This window comes from Topomyia yanbarensis, chromosome 1 (genome assembly GCF_030247195.1).
Source record: "Topomyia yanbarensis strain Yona2022 chromosome 1, ASM3024719v1, whole genome shotgun sequence".
In the NCBI taxonomy this organism is placed as follows: Eukaryota; Metazoa; Arthropoda; class Insecta; order Diptera; family Culicidae; genus Topomyia; species Topomyia yanbarensis.
This window is the reverse complement of record NC_080670.1, coordinates 56,421,377-56,437,784: the sequence shown is the minus strand read 5'-3', so window position 1 is coordinate 56,437,784 and position 16,408 is coordinate 56,421,377. Positions and strand designations below refer to the sequence as shown.

General features: G+C 40.4%; 1 protein-coding gene across 18 annotated transcripts in view; it reads right to left on the bottom strand.

The window, feature by feature from the left end:
• LOC131677666 (chloride channel protein 2) overlaps positions 1 to 16,408 on the bottom strand; it is a 176,606-nt gene that overhangs the window by 78,921 nt on the left and 81,277 nt on the right. For 2 of the 18 annotated variants that reach the window (XM_058957584.1, XM_058957594.1), the window contains exons 1-3: positions 12,750 to 12,887; positions 1,451 to 1,847; positions 1,167 to 1,371 (exon numbers count right to left, since the gene is read on the bottom strand). The exons of 5 other annotated variants lie outside the window; for them this stretch is intronic. In XM_058957584.1, the coding sequence (XP_058813567.1) occupies positions 1,167 to 1,371; positions 1,451 to 1,650 (405 nt within the window). In that variant the 5' untranslated portion in view covers positions 1,651 to 1,847; positions 12,750 to 12,887. Of the gene's footprint in view, positions 1 to 1,166; positions 1,372 to 1,450; positions 1,848 to 12,745; positions 12,902 to 13,261; positions 13,397 to 16,408 lie in introns of those variants that run through there. 11 more of the 18 variants (XR_009303408.1, XM_058957596.1, XM_058957590.1 and 8 more) reach the window with 10 other exon arrangements.

Here is a 16,408-nt window from a genome sequence, read left to right as displayed (position 1 = left end):
TATAAATTTTTGTTGTACACACACTTCCCATAAAAGCATAAGAGTCCCGTATTGAAAAACAGCAAACCGAGAAAAACGCAGTTCAAGAATTACATTTTCATTGAATCATATGGATGGGACTACCATGTTTTGGTATTTTTTTGTGATATATATCTAAAAAAGAAATAAATTTTTCAAATTTATCTCCTGAAAAAGGCACGTAAATTGAATATTACATCAAAAGAACTCGGAAATGGTGGTATCAGTGTATTTTTAGTTCGAAGACAGGAGGTGTGATATAGGCTAGCTTTACTGCTATTAAGAACACAATACCCCATATCGGTTTTTATATCGTAAGATTTGAATACTTCTTTATATTTTATATGAAAATTCAGACAATTTCCGAAAAATCAATGTTTTATTATTGAATTGTGCGAATCTGTTAAATCTAATTTTTCCAAAAAAGTGAAGAACATGATAACAGACTATTCCATCGGAAATGTTAACTTCCGTACCGTGCCGAAATCAAATCTTGATTGTTATTGGCCTAGGTCCTGCATATGTTGACTACTGTCAAAGCATGCTTGTTGTCAAATTGCCATAGGGCCGAGTCCAATAGTTTGTGATCATTTAACATTCGTAAAGAAAAAGAACACACATTTTTTCTTGTTGATAAAAATAGCTGTTGGGGTCAATAAACTCTTTCATGTTCGAGAAATCCGAACCCAGGTGAACTCCGTATAGGACAATTGATTTACCGACTATGATATGCCCATCCTCAAGCAAATCTGTTTGTTTGAAACTCCGCAAATGAAAAAAAAGTTTTTGCTCCCTAACTTCAGATAAAATTGCAAATGTGGCAACACTGGTAAAAACTTCTGTACGTTGCGAATGCTTTTGAATCAAAGAATAATGACTGTACAGGTAGAAAGTAGGCAAAGTGGTGCAACATAACCTTCTCTCAAACAGCGTTCTGGCATGCATTCAAAGCGCACTGCTGATGCTGGTGCTAACTACAAATACTCGGTGCGGAATCATAGCAATTATTATTTTTATTGTTACACTATAGAGTAGCGGACAGATTCTACAGCGACCACTAATAAGCCATGCGCCGGTGGAAACACCGTTCAGAAACAGGGAAGAAGAAAGTGATGCGAGAAAAACGAAATAATTCGAATCCGGCTTACGAGGGTTGTAATGTACCCGTCCTCATCCGTGTCATAAGCTTCGTCCTCGTCGCTAGTGCTAGTCGAGATGCTGTCCCGATCAACCGTGTCCGACATGCTCGGCATCGGCATCGGGTAGAAAGCGTGATTCCGCCGTCGGCGGGATTTTTTCTTCTGCTGCATGTTTTCCATGGAAGCGTTCAACAGGCGACGCTCGCGAAACTCTCTGGGGAAGTTACAGACACACTGAAAAGACCAGCCTCTCCCAGCCAAAAATTGTATCGGTAGAAGTTCAATGTAATTACCTCATCACCCGCTCGAAGCTGGCCCACTCTTCATCGACCAGTTCTACGTTTTCTTCGCCGAACTCTTCGTCGTGGAAAATCCTTTCGGTGTAATCTGTACTGTTGACGCGTACTCTCTCGAGACCATCGTTGATTGGACCGCGGCCAGATCGACCACGATCCTTCAGCACGTCACCGTTCTTCTTCCACATTTTGTTCATTTTTTTATTCTGCACACTATCACTTAACTATCGAACACTAGCACTTCATTTGTTCTGTCACTCGTCTGCCGGAAAGCACTTATTGCAAATCACTAAAAAAGGTTCGAGCATCGGGGTAAAGTCTCGCGAATGCGCGGCGCTATCATCATCAGTGTCAGTCAGTTGGAAAGTGACTGGATTAGCCTCGATCACAGCAGCTGAGTTATACAGGAACTTATTTAATTTGAAGCAATTTACCTCAATCTAAGATTGGCAGTGTGACCGCGTGGCAGTGTGAGTTAAGTTTGTGTGGTGCGATTGTCATGAATGAAAGGCCGGCTCTCGGTACTGAACCAAGATGTAAGTGAAACCATGATAAGTGGTGAATGCTGGGGACATTTTCCGGTGCACTGTTGAGTAATAATAATCAGCGTGGAATTTTGTCGCGAACATAAAGCAGATTTTCGCGACAAACTTCCGAGTTGATGAATATTTTTTCTCAACTGTTAACTTGTTGGAGATAAACATTGGAATTCTAAAACGCAAACTGCGCACTAATAACTTTCTAGAACGATATATGTTAGACGCTAATAAAAAATCATGAATAAATTCTACAGCCGGTGATGTACAGTGACCATAATGCAATATTGCAAATATTCGTCCAGTTCTCCTCTTTGTGAGTGTTTTTTAACGCTTAACCGCTCTATAGCTGCATTTCTACAGAAAGTCGCGCTAGTGTAAGCTTTGTTCAGAAACTCTAGCGACATCGTCTATTGGCTGCTTATTTCGGTAACCATTACGCGACTTTCGTGTGAATAGATAGTATATTTTTTTCCACGAGCTGACAAACTTCGGGATTGAAAAAAGAAAAAAAAATATAGCCAGTATTGGATAGCATTTACTGGTTTCAACCAATGCACATTGGTCCATATATACAGAGTTGCCTCATTTAAATTTCTATATTTTGTAATGAAAATCTGTAAATCTGTTTCGCTGTGCAAAAAATCTGTACTTGAAGTTTAACTAGAAGTTTTACAAACCCTATTGTTTGGCAAAGAAAGAATACTCGATTATATGCTAACCTTATCATATCGGAACAGGAACCAATCAACATTTACAATAAAAAGATGCAAGCACAGATTGCGATTTTAAGCTAGAGATGATATAAAAAAATAAACACCAGATGAATCTCATAAATGGTGTAGTATTCAAAAAACAACTAATAAATGAGGATGGAGTCCACATTTCATTGGTAACTGACACACTCATGAAAAATAATTTGTTTGGTTATGACATCCACGTTTTATTTTAGAGTAGCAGCTTAAGTGAAAATTTCTCAAAATCCATCGAGACATTTCGAAATGATGACCTTTCCGAGCAACCAAAAACTCGTATAAGAGAGCTACTTAAGCATCTCGTTTTAAGTGATTAGATGAGCTTCGGCAGACGCTACATTATTCACATTTAAGCGATCGTCTGAAGCTCTAACCTACCCGATCAGAACGACATAACAGAAAGCTATCAAATTTATATCTCATGTTGATATTTATTACTCATTGTGTTATCTTTGTGATATCCCAATCAGCAAGGCAACCAAACATACATCAAGATTATATCTTCTGGTGATATCACTGGACTGCTAATATGATATTAATGTACGCATATAACAATGATGTTATAATAAGTTATACATATGTTCTTTCACAATTATCTTTGAGCGCTAACGGTAAACTGTAAAGCGGGCAAATGACCATTTGGTTAAAGCCCCAATAAACAAATCAATCAATCAACTGTGAATGATTGTTACATTACACAAATGACCGTCTATTTACTAATACGCTGAAGTTTCTTTTCATGCGTCGTTATTCAACTTTTTAAAGCAAATTTTCGAAGTTTTAGATGTAAGTGGTCGGAAAACTTGTCAGTAAGGTGTTCGACTTACTTGGTTGCATTTTGATTAACAGATTATTTATTTTCTGAGACACTCGTCTGACACACAATTTCGAATATGGGGCCAATGATTTCAATGCCTTTATTCAAAAAGTTTTGGAATCGTAAAGTTATCATCAAGATATTCTAAAGATTATAATTTTCATATAAAACTTATTTTGAAAAAGATGCAGGAAGAATCGAGCACTCCAGATGAAATAATAAAACGCGAATTGAAATAAAAAAGCATCTACAATATCGTTATATATTTTGAGGATCTTCGAGGATCTTCAGTCCGATTTCTCCAATTTATGCGGGTTTTTCATAAACAATTAAAATTGTCCAGTTTGTGCGTTTTCCGAATTACTAAAGCATTGCAATTTTTTCATTTAAGCCCCGCAAAAAAATGTTTGAATTTACTTGATTGTTGTATCTTTTCATTCCATGTAAGATAAGTTTGACATTTTACGGTTGAACTAACAATTGCTTTGAATGCGCAATGTTCTAATGTTTCCGCTGTATTCGATGGTTTTCGTTCCTCTTAAAAATCATGGAGCTAACAAATTTTCGTAATAATCAAGATACTTGATTCATTTTGTAGATAGTTAAAAAAATAAGGCGACCTGTTCAAATTGTTGAAGTATTAATATTTGTGAGTATGCTGCATAAAGCTATTAATATTTCAAAATGGCCTAGAAATCTGATTATATACATATCCCAGCTGGTATTATTGTTCGCTGTTATAATTTAAATGTGTTTTAAATAATGCTTGAAATAGCTAAATAAAATAAAGGTAAAAGCATTGAATAATTCTTCTTAAAATAAAATAAAATTTAGAATGGAAAATGTATTTTAGAAAAAACATGAACTATTCCAGAATTCGCCACACCGAAGAGTCCTCAACAATTGCTCGAATTTTCTGATTATCTGTTATAATATTCGCAGTTGATACATTGCCCTACCGTAAAAGATTAGTATTTCTAGAAATTTATTGGTTGGTTGAGATAATTATACTGGTTTGCTTAATCTTCCCCATATTAAAAGTGCTAATAACAAAACCTCAAAAGCGACTTTTCTTGAAATCTCAAAATGCAAACCTCAAAACTTTGATATTTGTTTCTTTGAATCTATTCGGAATCATAAATAACATTTGTCGTATTCTCCGTTAAATAATGTATGTAAATTATCCGCTCAATGTTACCATATCGCATCGACATTATTACTATAAATCGTGTAAAACATGATAACGTACAAGAGAAGCGCCGAAGTGCACTATTCAGAATCTAAAAATAGCCCCACTTTCCTAATCTGCAAAGATACTATAAAGCTATTCAGTCTATCGTAATATAGGCAGCTGTAGTAGTGAGTAAAACTGCATGAAAACAAAGCGTATGACACAAGGAAAACAAACAGTCCTTAGGCTTTGGCAAAGTTCAATGTGTGCGTTCTGGAAACAAGATGCATCTATAATCGTTTTGCCCTTGACGGATGTGAGGAATATTATGCTAACATTAAGCATCAGTCGAAAGCAACGTCGTTGGTTCATGCAGGAAGCATCCACATAAAACTCAGAATACCCAGGTTCAAATCGCTTATAATCCACAAATAACCATCAGCGTGTCATATATTCGTAATAACAATCAGCCAGCATGTATACAATCATTTGACCAATCTATAAAAAGCTTTTGCTACAAGAGGCTTTTTGCTTCCAAACGAAAACGCCTTAATGCATGCTATATTTTTCTATTCTATTCTATTTTTAGACCAGCATGCTAAATTTGTTGATACTATACAATAGGTAATACAAGCTATATTTGCCGAGGGAGAACCTAACAAAATTTGTTATAATTCTGATAGAAGCCTATCACAGGTTGTTATAATTTTGATATATACTAGAAGAATTTCTGTTATGTTTTCTGTTATTTTACCAACTAACGAGACCAGAGTTATAACACAACTTGTTATGATAACAAAGTAACACAGTCTGTTATAATTTTGTTATTTCTTTCTGATCGGGTAGTTAAACCAACCGGAAAATGTGACGGAATTTTGGCTGCAACCGCATTCCGGGTGGGTTTTACTGTGAAAATGATTTCGCCTGAATTTCATACCGATGTGCACTAGATTGGTTCGACATATGCCATTTTCCAGATCAGCACTTTTGGGTTCCTTTTGTGGTCCCAATGGTTTGTGTAAATTTTGGGGGCGATTAGTTGCACCCCGGATTTGCGCATTGCGTTTACAGTTTGTATGTAATTTAGTATGGGAAACACTATTTTTTGCATCCCGCGAATTCAGATCATTAGTTCACTAGAATTGAAAAACCATTCCTGTACAAATTTGACAAGAATGTACTTAACAATTTTGCCAAAAACCGTAACTAGCTAGGATATTTTTTAATTGCTATTACGATTTTAAGATAGAAGAGTTAAATCAACCGCAGAAATTTATTCATTCTCTCAATACTGCAAATATCAACAGCTATGTTTCAATCCTAAATATCTCAGAATATTTTCATCGCAATGATTTGGTGTCTTCGATAGAATTTTGCAGACTGATTTTCGGAGTTAAGAAGACAAAAAGCCCGATCCAATTCACATAACATTGAGATTGAACCATTTTGGTATCATACATCACATTTTTACAAATTCAGATTGTCTAATTCACTGAGCCCTTCGGCTCTCTTGTGCAATTTAACACCACTTTCTCGCTGAGCTCCCGACTTGTTCGCGAATTACTTGGTCTAGCCGCCGACGATGGACCTAGCCTACTCCGACGGAGAATTCACCGGTAAGAGAAGTTCTCTAGAAACCGAGCCAACCATCCTGGTGCCGAGGCCAGTTCGGTGATTCCAGTGGAGCAGGGCGTCCGGTTCGCTGGTGTTCAGACACCCAGCGACTGGTGGTGTCCCGTCGCAATGTACTAAGTCTAGTCCCCGGCGAATAAATTTAGCTTACGACGACGGAGAGTTCCTTCAGAAGTTCTTCCGATATCGATTCTTCTTTGGGTTTCGCTATACAGTGGAGACCCGATTTTATCAGCCCCCAATTTTATCAGCACTCGATTTTATCTACCCCCGGTTTCATCAGCGTTTTGTCCCGATTTTATCAGCTTCATATGAAAATTAATTGTTGGTAGTTTAGCAGACGAACCAAGTTGAATTCGAGTAAATCCTTTCTTGGACATATATTTCTTATCTTAGAGATCCAAAAAATGCAAAAAATAAAAATATTATTTTTTTTTTAATTTTGCGCTGTCAGACCCCCTTAAGGGGAACTTAAAGTAAATAATCAGAAAAGGTTGCTAGGCTATATCTAAGAAGCAAAAAAGAATATTTTAAGAGCTTCGGTTTATTAAAAAGACAGAAAAATATATGTCCCGATTTTATCAATGTCCCTTTTTTATCAGCTTAAAATTCGCCAAGAGGCTGATAAAAACGGGTCGTTACTGTATTTCTATCGCGTCATTCGGTAGAGTGCCGTGGTCCGGCTGGCGATTCTGGATGGATCATGGCGTCCAGTTCGCTGGCGCCCTGACAACGCATACCCGGTGCTCTGTCGTAGTGTACTCGAGTAGTCCTCGGCGATGGATTTAACCTCTTCCGTTGGAGAGTTACCCGGTGGTGATTGCTCTACCGACAACGTTGCTTGCTGGTCATCACGCTATTTTCGCTGTAAGGCAGTAATGATGTACATCAACACTCTGTTCACCGCGTTGCACCTATTTACGTCGCTTGTCATTCTGTAGATGACATTCTTCGAGTTGATGCACGTTTTAAGCATCGCCCCGCATCGGTTCGAACCTCGGATATTCAAAGACCACGTGCTCCGGTGTTTCCTCGACGTTCTCATACTCCGGGCACAAAGGTGACGTTGCGTGCCCGAACCGATGAAGATACTTCCTGTAGCAACCATGGCCCGACAGGACCAGTGTCAGGTGGAAGTTCACCTCTCCGAGCTTTCGATTGGCCCACGTCAACAGGTTTGGGATGAACCGGAAGGTTCACCTTCCCTTCTCCGTATTGTCCTATTCCTGCCGCTACCACGTTGTACAATCGATTCCCACCATCTTCCTCACGTTTTTGATGTTTCTCCGATTGTAGCACTCGATATCCTCTGCCAGGGTAAAACAGATGGGAATCATCACGGCGATAACGCAAACTACCTCCGACGAGATTGTTCTGTACGCGCTCGCGACGCGTACGGGCAACAATCTGCATGTTTCACGATTCCGCTTGGTTTTCAACGCCGCGCACCAGGCACGAACCCCATATCGCAGTATCGATGACGAAACACTAGATGGCCGACATCTCGTGATACTTCTCGGGTCACCGACGTTTGGCATGATTCTCACTATTGTGTTCGTTGCCTTCGTCGACTTTTCGCAGGCGTAGTCGACGTGGTTGTTGAAGCTCAACTGGTCGTCAATTATCACTCCCAATTGCTTCAATGCACGGTTCGATGAAATCACGTCACGTCACGTCGATCTGAATCCACTAAAACGCTTTGCAGTTGCTGACCAACAACACCTCCGTCTTGTGGTGAGCTTTCTGCAGCTTGACCTCGTTCATCCAGTTCTCGATTGCGTCTATTGTCTCCGTTACCGATACCTCCACTTCTTCAAATGTCTCACCCAGCACTTTCCTGGGTAGCCGTAGTGTCAATCGTACATACCATTCTAAAAAGTTGGATCGAGAATGGAGCCCTGAGAAACACCCGCTGTGACTCGCATTGACTTCTTACCTTCGGTCGTCTCGTACAGCAGCATTCTGCTCTGGAAGTAGCTCTTCCGAATCTGACATAAATAGTCGGAGACTCACATTCTGCGCAGCACTGCGGCGATGGCTGCCCAACTGGATTTGTTAAATGCATTCTTCACATCTATCGTGACTACAGCGCAGTATTGTTCTCCTCTTCACTTTCGTATAGTTGCCTTTTCGCACTCTCGAGCACTGTCCGGTCCACTGTCGATGCTCCTTTGCATAATCCGAACTGAATCTTGAACGGTTCACGCTCGATGTCCGTGCATTTCGTCAGCATGTTAAGAATGATTCTTTCCAGGAGTTTTCCGAGTGTATATAGGAAACGCATAGGCTTATGGGAGGCAGGATCTCCCGGTGGCTTCCATGGCTTTGGCAGGAACATGTCCGGATATACCAGGATCGCAGCTTCCAATACCATGTTTTGTATTCCATCCACACCGGGGGCTTTCTTTGATTTCAGTCGCTTCGGTGCTTCTACGAGCTTATCGTTAGTCACTTGCCGATCGTCCATGCTTGCTCCTTTTTCTTCGTCGTACGGTATCGGTGGCCAGGTAGTTGAATCATGCTTCGGAGAGGCCCTCAGTTTACCCGGGCACATTTCGGCTGGCGTCGACGGGCCCTTCATTTGGATTGGTGTCTACTTCTCGGCACAGCTAAGCTTGATCTTCCGTTTTAAAGCGGCCCTAGCTTCCCGTCTATATCTGGCTCCGATATTGCTTTCTGAGCCCTTCTTCTGACTCTGAGATAAGTGAGTTTGTGGCTCACCAGTAAGGTGAACGCCGTCTATTGCGTGGAGCCAGTTTTGGCGGCATTGTGGCGTCACAAGTTGTCACAATCCTTCTTGTCAGATCAGCCGCATCCACGTTCTCGGTCCTGCCGCTTGGTCGAAATGCCCCAAACAAGAGGTCTTTGTTGAAGGCTTTCGTCTTCCACTATCGCTCGCCGGTCATCCTTCTCCGTGCTGTATTCCGTTGGCCGAAACGGCAGCGAATCGCCTGGTGGTCGCTACGCGCATAATTCTCGTATACTTTCCAATCCTTGTTCGCCGTCAGTCAGGGGCCGTCACTCCGAAATGTGCTATCGGAATCTTCATTGCACAATCGTACGTCTAATTTCGCTAGAGCTTCCTGCAGGATATACCCTCTTGTGCTGGTTAGTCTACTGCTCCACTCCACAGCACAGGCGTTGAACTCGCCTCCTATGACTACGGGATTTCAACCTATCAGCTGCTCCAGCATACTTCTCCACTATGTAGTAGCTTAACAGCTGCACTCGAGGACGCGACGACGAAGCCTTTATATGAGCGTTCAATCACTTCTTGAATGGGGAATCTGCGTATAACGTGTATCGCAGCCGTTCCCAATCTATCCGCCACCTAGTTCCCTAGCCCAAACACTTAAAGAATTTCTCCGCTTTAACCGGATCGTTATGTGCACTTTGCCCAGGTTGCACTGTTGCTTCAGTGCACCTCTCAGCTCGTCTTTTTCATTATCTCATACAGGTCCTTACACACAATCGCCGTCCCCAGAAATAAGACTTTGATTTCTGTCTCTTCACCTTGTGATTTGGTAAAAAGTGTAGGAGGCATTGCCGAGCTGTTAATCAACTAGAAGAGCATCTCACCTTTACGCCTGGCTCTTATCGCGTTTTCCGTTAAATCCCTCAGTACCGGATCAACTCTGACGTTCTTGAGTAGCGCTGCACATGACGTCGCGTCATTGGGTTGGCGCTTTCTAATGAGCCGGAGGTTTGCCTTTCTTGCACTGCTCCACTTTTCTCTCTTCCTTCCGCTTATGATGGTTTCTGTTTTTCTCCTACCGGCCTAAAACGGAACTCCACCTTTCTCTCTGATACGTGGTGTCCTTCCCTACAGCAATAAGAGCGTCGACCAAGCGACCGTCAGCTGTTTCGATACTGTTCGTAGCATTGACCCTTTGTCTTCCAACGCACTCAAACGGTTCTCTGCTGAATCTCATCTGTCCTCCAACAACATCGAGGTTTACTATCAGAATGTTGGTGGCTTAAGTTCACCAAAGGACAGCTATTTGCTCGCGATCACAGGCTGCTGTTACAACGTCATCGCTTTGACCGAGACGTGGCTCGACAACCGTACTCTGTCTCGTCAAGTGTTTCGTTAAACACTCGATGTCTACCAATGTGGTCGCAATGCCCTCTACAACAACAAGAAATCAGGTGGTGGTGTGTATTCTGGACAGCTACAGCAGCGTAACTCTTCGGCAAATCAATAATTCAACAACGAGAATCGGACCTCTGCTTTGTGAGTGCCCGGGATTACGAATCTTAACAATGACGACTCGAACGAAGCAGCGATGACGTTCTCTAAAATTCTTAACTACATAAAACTTTCTTTTAACGGCTTTGTCAGTCTTTTGAGAAATCATAGAACGAATTTTAATGTTTGTCCGACGTTTCGATGCTTTGTGGCACCATCTTTAGAGGAAACTAGTTTATAATGCGTGATTAGTCTGGTTTTGGGTTAATACATAGTTCTTATATAACTTTTGCAGTTATGATTTTTAATTAAAATCTAAAGTCATCTTTCATACTTTAAGATATTTTGAAGGAGAATAATTTGTCTCACTATACTAAACTTCTAGCTTCTTTCGTTAGAAAGTTATACATTCTTTTTACTAAAAACAAACTATTTTTTACGTAAATATTGCAAGACATAAAAAATATGGTCATTTCGTGGTGATCTATACAACAAAGTATAAAGGTAGCAACGGTGTTTAATGTGAATTGCCTAATCGAGGATAATAATATTTGAAAAAGATAAATTTTGATGTAAATGCTCTCATAACTTTGAAACGAAAAATGTTCTGTAGTTGGTGTTTAAAAACAAATAGTGCCCTCTAAATTTTGTTCTTCAAAGGGTTTTTTAAGGAACACCCTAAGAACAGCTGTATAAGAACAGGATTATGACCGAAAAAGCCGACCATCCGTATAAAAGATAGAGTTTGCGTGTCTTCAGCAAATTTGTCTGAAATGTGTTGTTCTAGAACTCAATCGAAGACAATCAAACTCTATCTCGAACCGTTAAAAAGGTCAATTTTAAGTCTTGCTAAAATTAGAACCATCCTACATTCTAGTTAAACGAAAATGCCTTGCAAAGTACAACAACTTTCCTAAACATATTGTAAGGCAAAGTTGTTTAGTTTTAGCAAAAAGTTAAAATTCTTGCAAAATTTACATTCTGGACCATTTACATGGATATATATCTGGCTATTTACATGGATATATATCTGCGGCCTTCGACCAACTAAAACATGATATTGCAATAGCGAAGCTGGACAAACTCGGTATTCATGGACAACTTCTGCGCTGCTTTCGTTCCCACCTCGATGGAAGCAATTCCAGGACTGTCTATCTGCACGATTCTGGGCTACATCCGGCCTCCCGCAAGGAAGCCATCTCGGCACAATAATATTTCTCCCCTATTTTAATAATGTCAGTATTAAATTAAAAGAGCCCCCCATTTCTTTCGCCGATGACATGGATTTTTTTTGACAAATACGGGATAAAACCGATGTCGCATTTCTTCAAAGTGTACTGGAGAGCTTTAGTACGTGGTGTGATCTAAATATGGTTTAAAATCTGAGTAAATGCTCAATCGTCACGATCACGTGGAAACGTCAATTGATTCAGTTTAATTTCGTAGCGGAATTTTTGATTAATTAAGGTGTAATATTTATATTTAATTCGATTGACGATTACACTGTGTTTGATTTTTATTACTATATTTTACGTTTTCGTGTGTTACACTACGGTTATATACTGTCTTTGTACTTGATGAATCTTCAAATAATTACACACCAAAAAATAATGAAATTTAAACGACATGTAAATCAATACGAATGTAAACATAGAACGATTGAATCCAAAATGTGATTGAAAATTACGTTAAAATCAATTGGAGCATCAAACAGCATACAATTTTATACTTTCATTCGTGTAATATTATATGTCATTCATTTTACAACATTATTCGAGTAAAAATACATTGAGGTGCATTGGTTTTCTGTTTAAAGAAACCGTAATTTTCAATCCACGTGTAAAGTTATAATGAAATTTGTTCATGAAAGCACGACAAGTCGTGTGTATTTGTGGTGAAACTTAATTTTACATTTATATTTATGCTCCAAATATGTGCATGAAAATAAACTTAAAATTACAAAATGTTTTTATCTGTGTACTTGTAGTCCAAACTAATACATTTGCTAAACTTCGGAAGTTGAGTAACATTTTACACATATTAAACACATTCAGATAGTCAACCAAAAAATGGTGATGTATCTTTCCTGTGATATTTAATAACTGTGGAACCCAAACTCATATCCAGATATCCAACTGACGATTGATCACTACAATGACGGTATTATAATAGATGTCTTAACATCCACACACTAACTATATCGATTTCCACTCTCCAACTTTTCACTAACCAGTACATGTCCACTCAATGTTATATCGATCATATTACTTTCAAGTTCATCACGATCATACAGTCGGTTATCGCACATCAGTATCCGTCAAACCGCCGCGAACGAATTCAAAGAACTGAACTGAAGTATGCTCGATCTACTAGGACCGGTACTCTATTCAGTGTAGACACAATCAGTTGGCAGTCTACGCGAAACACGGCGTACTTTAACCGCCATTTCGGCCTTCTCTCACTCGCTCACTCACTCGTCGGTATCAAGTCAGAGCGAGCAGGACCTCAACCACGAATCGCACACCAGACGGGCGCATCAATTTAATAATTAGTTTTAATGGGTAAATTACTGCAAAGCGATATACTTATAGACCATCTTGAACACACATAGATGACAACAGAGCTGTGAACTGGACTGGACGACTTCCCGGTCGGTGCATGCCAGTGCCTCTTAGATTAATTCGATCTCTTGGTGCATTGTCACTAACCTCAATGGTAGAATATTTACTATCCCAGAGTAGCGGATGGGGACGCCTGGTGCGTTCTTTGTTTAGCGTCTCCATGTGCACCATGGTGAGCGCGGCTTTGGATGAGCTTTCGCCCCCGGAACTAGTAAGCACAAATGATCCTACCAGAAGTAACTAAAAACCCCAATCGGTATCCGAAGTGTTTTATAGATTCGGCAAACGGAATCCGTACGCTTTTAAGTGCGAAACCTTCGGTTTGGCGATCTTATCGAGGTGTAAATATAGGTTTTTAAGTTGCTCTAATTAGTCGAGTACTAGATACACCGGCGAAAGTCCAGTGACGCGCTCCGTGCAAAGCTACGTACGAGCCGATCTTATGTTAAACATCGTTTTACTATCAATATTTACGGAGATAAAATCAGCGCAAATTTCGCTTTGATAGTAGAACAAAACACACATTGGATCGTGATGGTGGTTTGGACTGGCCAATAACAATTACCTTCTTTTTTTCGCGCCACTGCCGCCGTCGACGCAAATCACGTGACGCCAAGCACAATGTCAATGCGCCACATAGTCCCGGATAGTCCTGTTCAATTAGTCGAAATGTTGATTGACGAGTTCATTGGAGCGTTTTTTGGTTTGTTTGTGTGTTTCTTCTCTTATCGCATAATGAGTAAGGGTAAAAGCACACAACAAACGTGGTGAATCTGAATCACAGCAGATTCGACGGGAACAATCAGGAATGGAATTACATATTCGAAATAATCAACTATATTTCTTATTCCCTATTTCCTAAGCTGTTGATACGGTAGTAGTTTAAAAATCATGGGTACACAAACACTTTTAGCTCATAAGATCTAGAGTAAGCGCCCAAACACGGACCTGGGCAGGGAAAGCGTTTGAGTGTAGGTTGATCACCGAGGTAAGAATGTTAATTTTAAGGTACACTCGTTCATTGAATCAAAACATAAAACCAATGATTCAACAAAACTCTTACAAAACAGTCATATTGCTAAGTTTTACTAGTTTTATATCTTCCTGTTCTTATTTCTAGAACGCTTTAAAACTATTTTTATTAGGTAGAAGGATTGAGATGGTTTACAGTGCATTACTGGTGAGCTTCAAACAACACACTGTATAGAGTCTGACGGCTTAGATAGCTTTACGAACAGTTCTCTCTCCTTTCAAATTCTCGCTGTTTTTCTAAGTAGATTGCTTCATGCCGTATATGAGTTTGCTAACACTTGCAATATATGATTCAGTCACAATATTTCCCATACAAACTGCATATTGCTTTTGAGTACACAGTCTACAGATACTTGTGAGTGTCTATAGTGGAGTGGAGAATGGGAGACAAACAACCACAACTCTATTGTCGTGACTTGTGTTTTTACTTATACTGCGTCGTTCTACTGATAAATCTCAAATTTGATTTGCGTTGTTACCGGGCAGATTTTCGAAGAAGATGACATTTTGATTTGCGTCTTATGATGAAAAATCTCAGCTCTGGTCACGGCGCACAGGAACCGCCCTCCATACAAAAGTCGGACAAAACTTAAAAAGTTTCCCGAATCATTTGAAAATTACCTTTGGGTAATCAAACACTAGCATGCGTCTTCTTCATTATTATTATTAATTTCGGAAAAGTACAACACTGAAAAAAGTTGCCTTAGAAAAAAATGTGCAGAATTGATGAACTTTTCAGGAATAAATATTTATTTTTGAATTGGTTGACATGCTCCAGTTCTATAGCTCATAAACTCTTGCTAGGTCCAAATTGGCCCAGTTCCCCCTATATTCGAAATGCCTTACAATTGCCAAGCGTCCAAAACTTATCGCCATACATTTATCGACGTCGATCTGCATGCCGTTTAGTAAGCACCATTCCTGAGGCAATTGAACGAAAGATTTTTAGATCATCAGCGTAGAGTAGTTTCCCAGACTTCATGCAGGTGCAGAGGTCGTTGATGAATACGAGAAAGATAAGTGGCCCTAGGTGACTTCCTTGAGGTACACCGGTTGGCGTTTCGAACGCGCTTGAACGTGTGGTACCAATTCTAACGAAAGCGAATCGCTCGGAGAGGTAGGAATGTAGCCATCTGGTTACCCATCCAGAAAAACCTAATCGCTCCAGTTTCAAAACAGCAATGTTGTGGGGCACCTTGTCGAATGCTTTCGAGAAATCAAAATATATTGCGTCCACTTGTTGACGCTTCTCGACAGCTGGAACCAGAAAACTTGTGTACGTCATCAGTTCAAGCACGTCCGTGTCGTTGACGAAGGCTAACTCAAGGGTCCGTTTATTCACGTTGCTAAGAGAGCAGATTTGATACAAACCACCAGCGACCAGCGTTTCTTTGGTAGCCATGTCTTGTTCCGATGTTGCATTTTCAGGAATGTAGCACTTGAGATCGTCATCGAAGGAAGATTGTAATCGCCTCCAACAAGTACATTGTATTGTTGGTTGGTCTGCTAAAGAATATTCTGGACCGCTGTGAAGTGAAAGTTGTACATGTCAAGATCGCTGTTCGGTCTCAGATAAATGCAGCAAACATATTAAGATCGGCCTGGCAGTGAAACGCGTACGACAACTTGTTTCAAATGTTCACATCCAGGTAATTTTAGTACAGGTCCAGTTAGATTTTTCTTTATCGCTATAAGAACACCACCACCGCAGTTCAGATGACTTGTAGAAGAATTGCGATCGCATCGGTAGATTGCGTAGTTCGTTGATAGCTCGGCGTTTAATATATCATCACGTAGCCAGGTTTCGGCGAGAACGATAATATCGTAGTCGCAGGAAGTGAGGGCAAGCAAAAAGGTTTGCATTTTAGTCCTCATTCTACGAACGTTCTGGTAGCAGACGGACAGGAAAACATGTGCTGTATGCGACAGTGTGTCACCTGAGGAGGGAATTCGGGAGACCCCCTCACGACCTCCGAACGCAGGGCCGGGACGACTGAGCTGGTCGCTGGCTGGTAGCTGCGTCGGAGCGCTCGGGGGCTTCTGTAGGACTGTATAACGAGCGTCCCGGTGATGGCAGCGCAGCGTGAGTTTTGTAGATGTAGTCCCGATGATGGCTGCTGTTTTGTTAAAGAAACGACGGATTGCTCGAAAGTATTGTACTCGATCTCACGCTAGAAACCGAATCGTTTTCAGAAAGCGAAC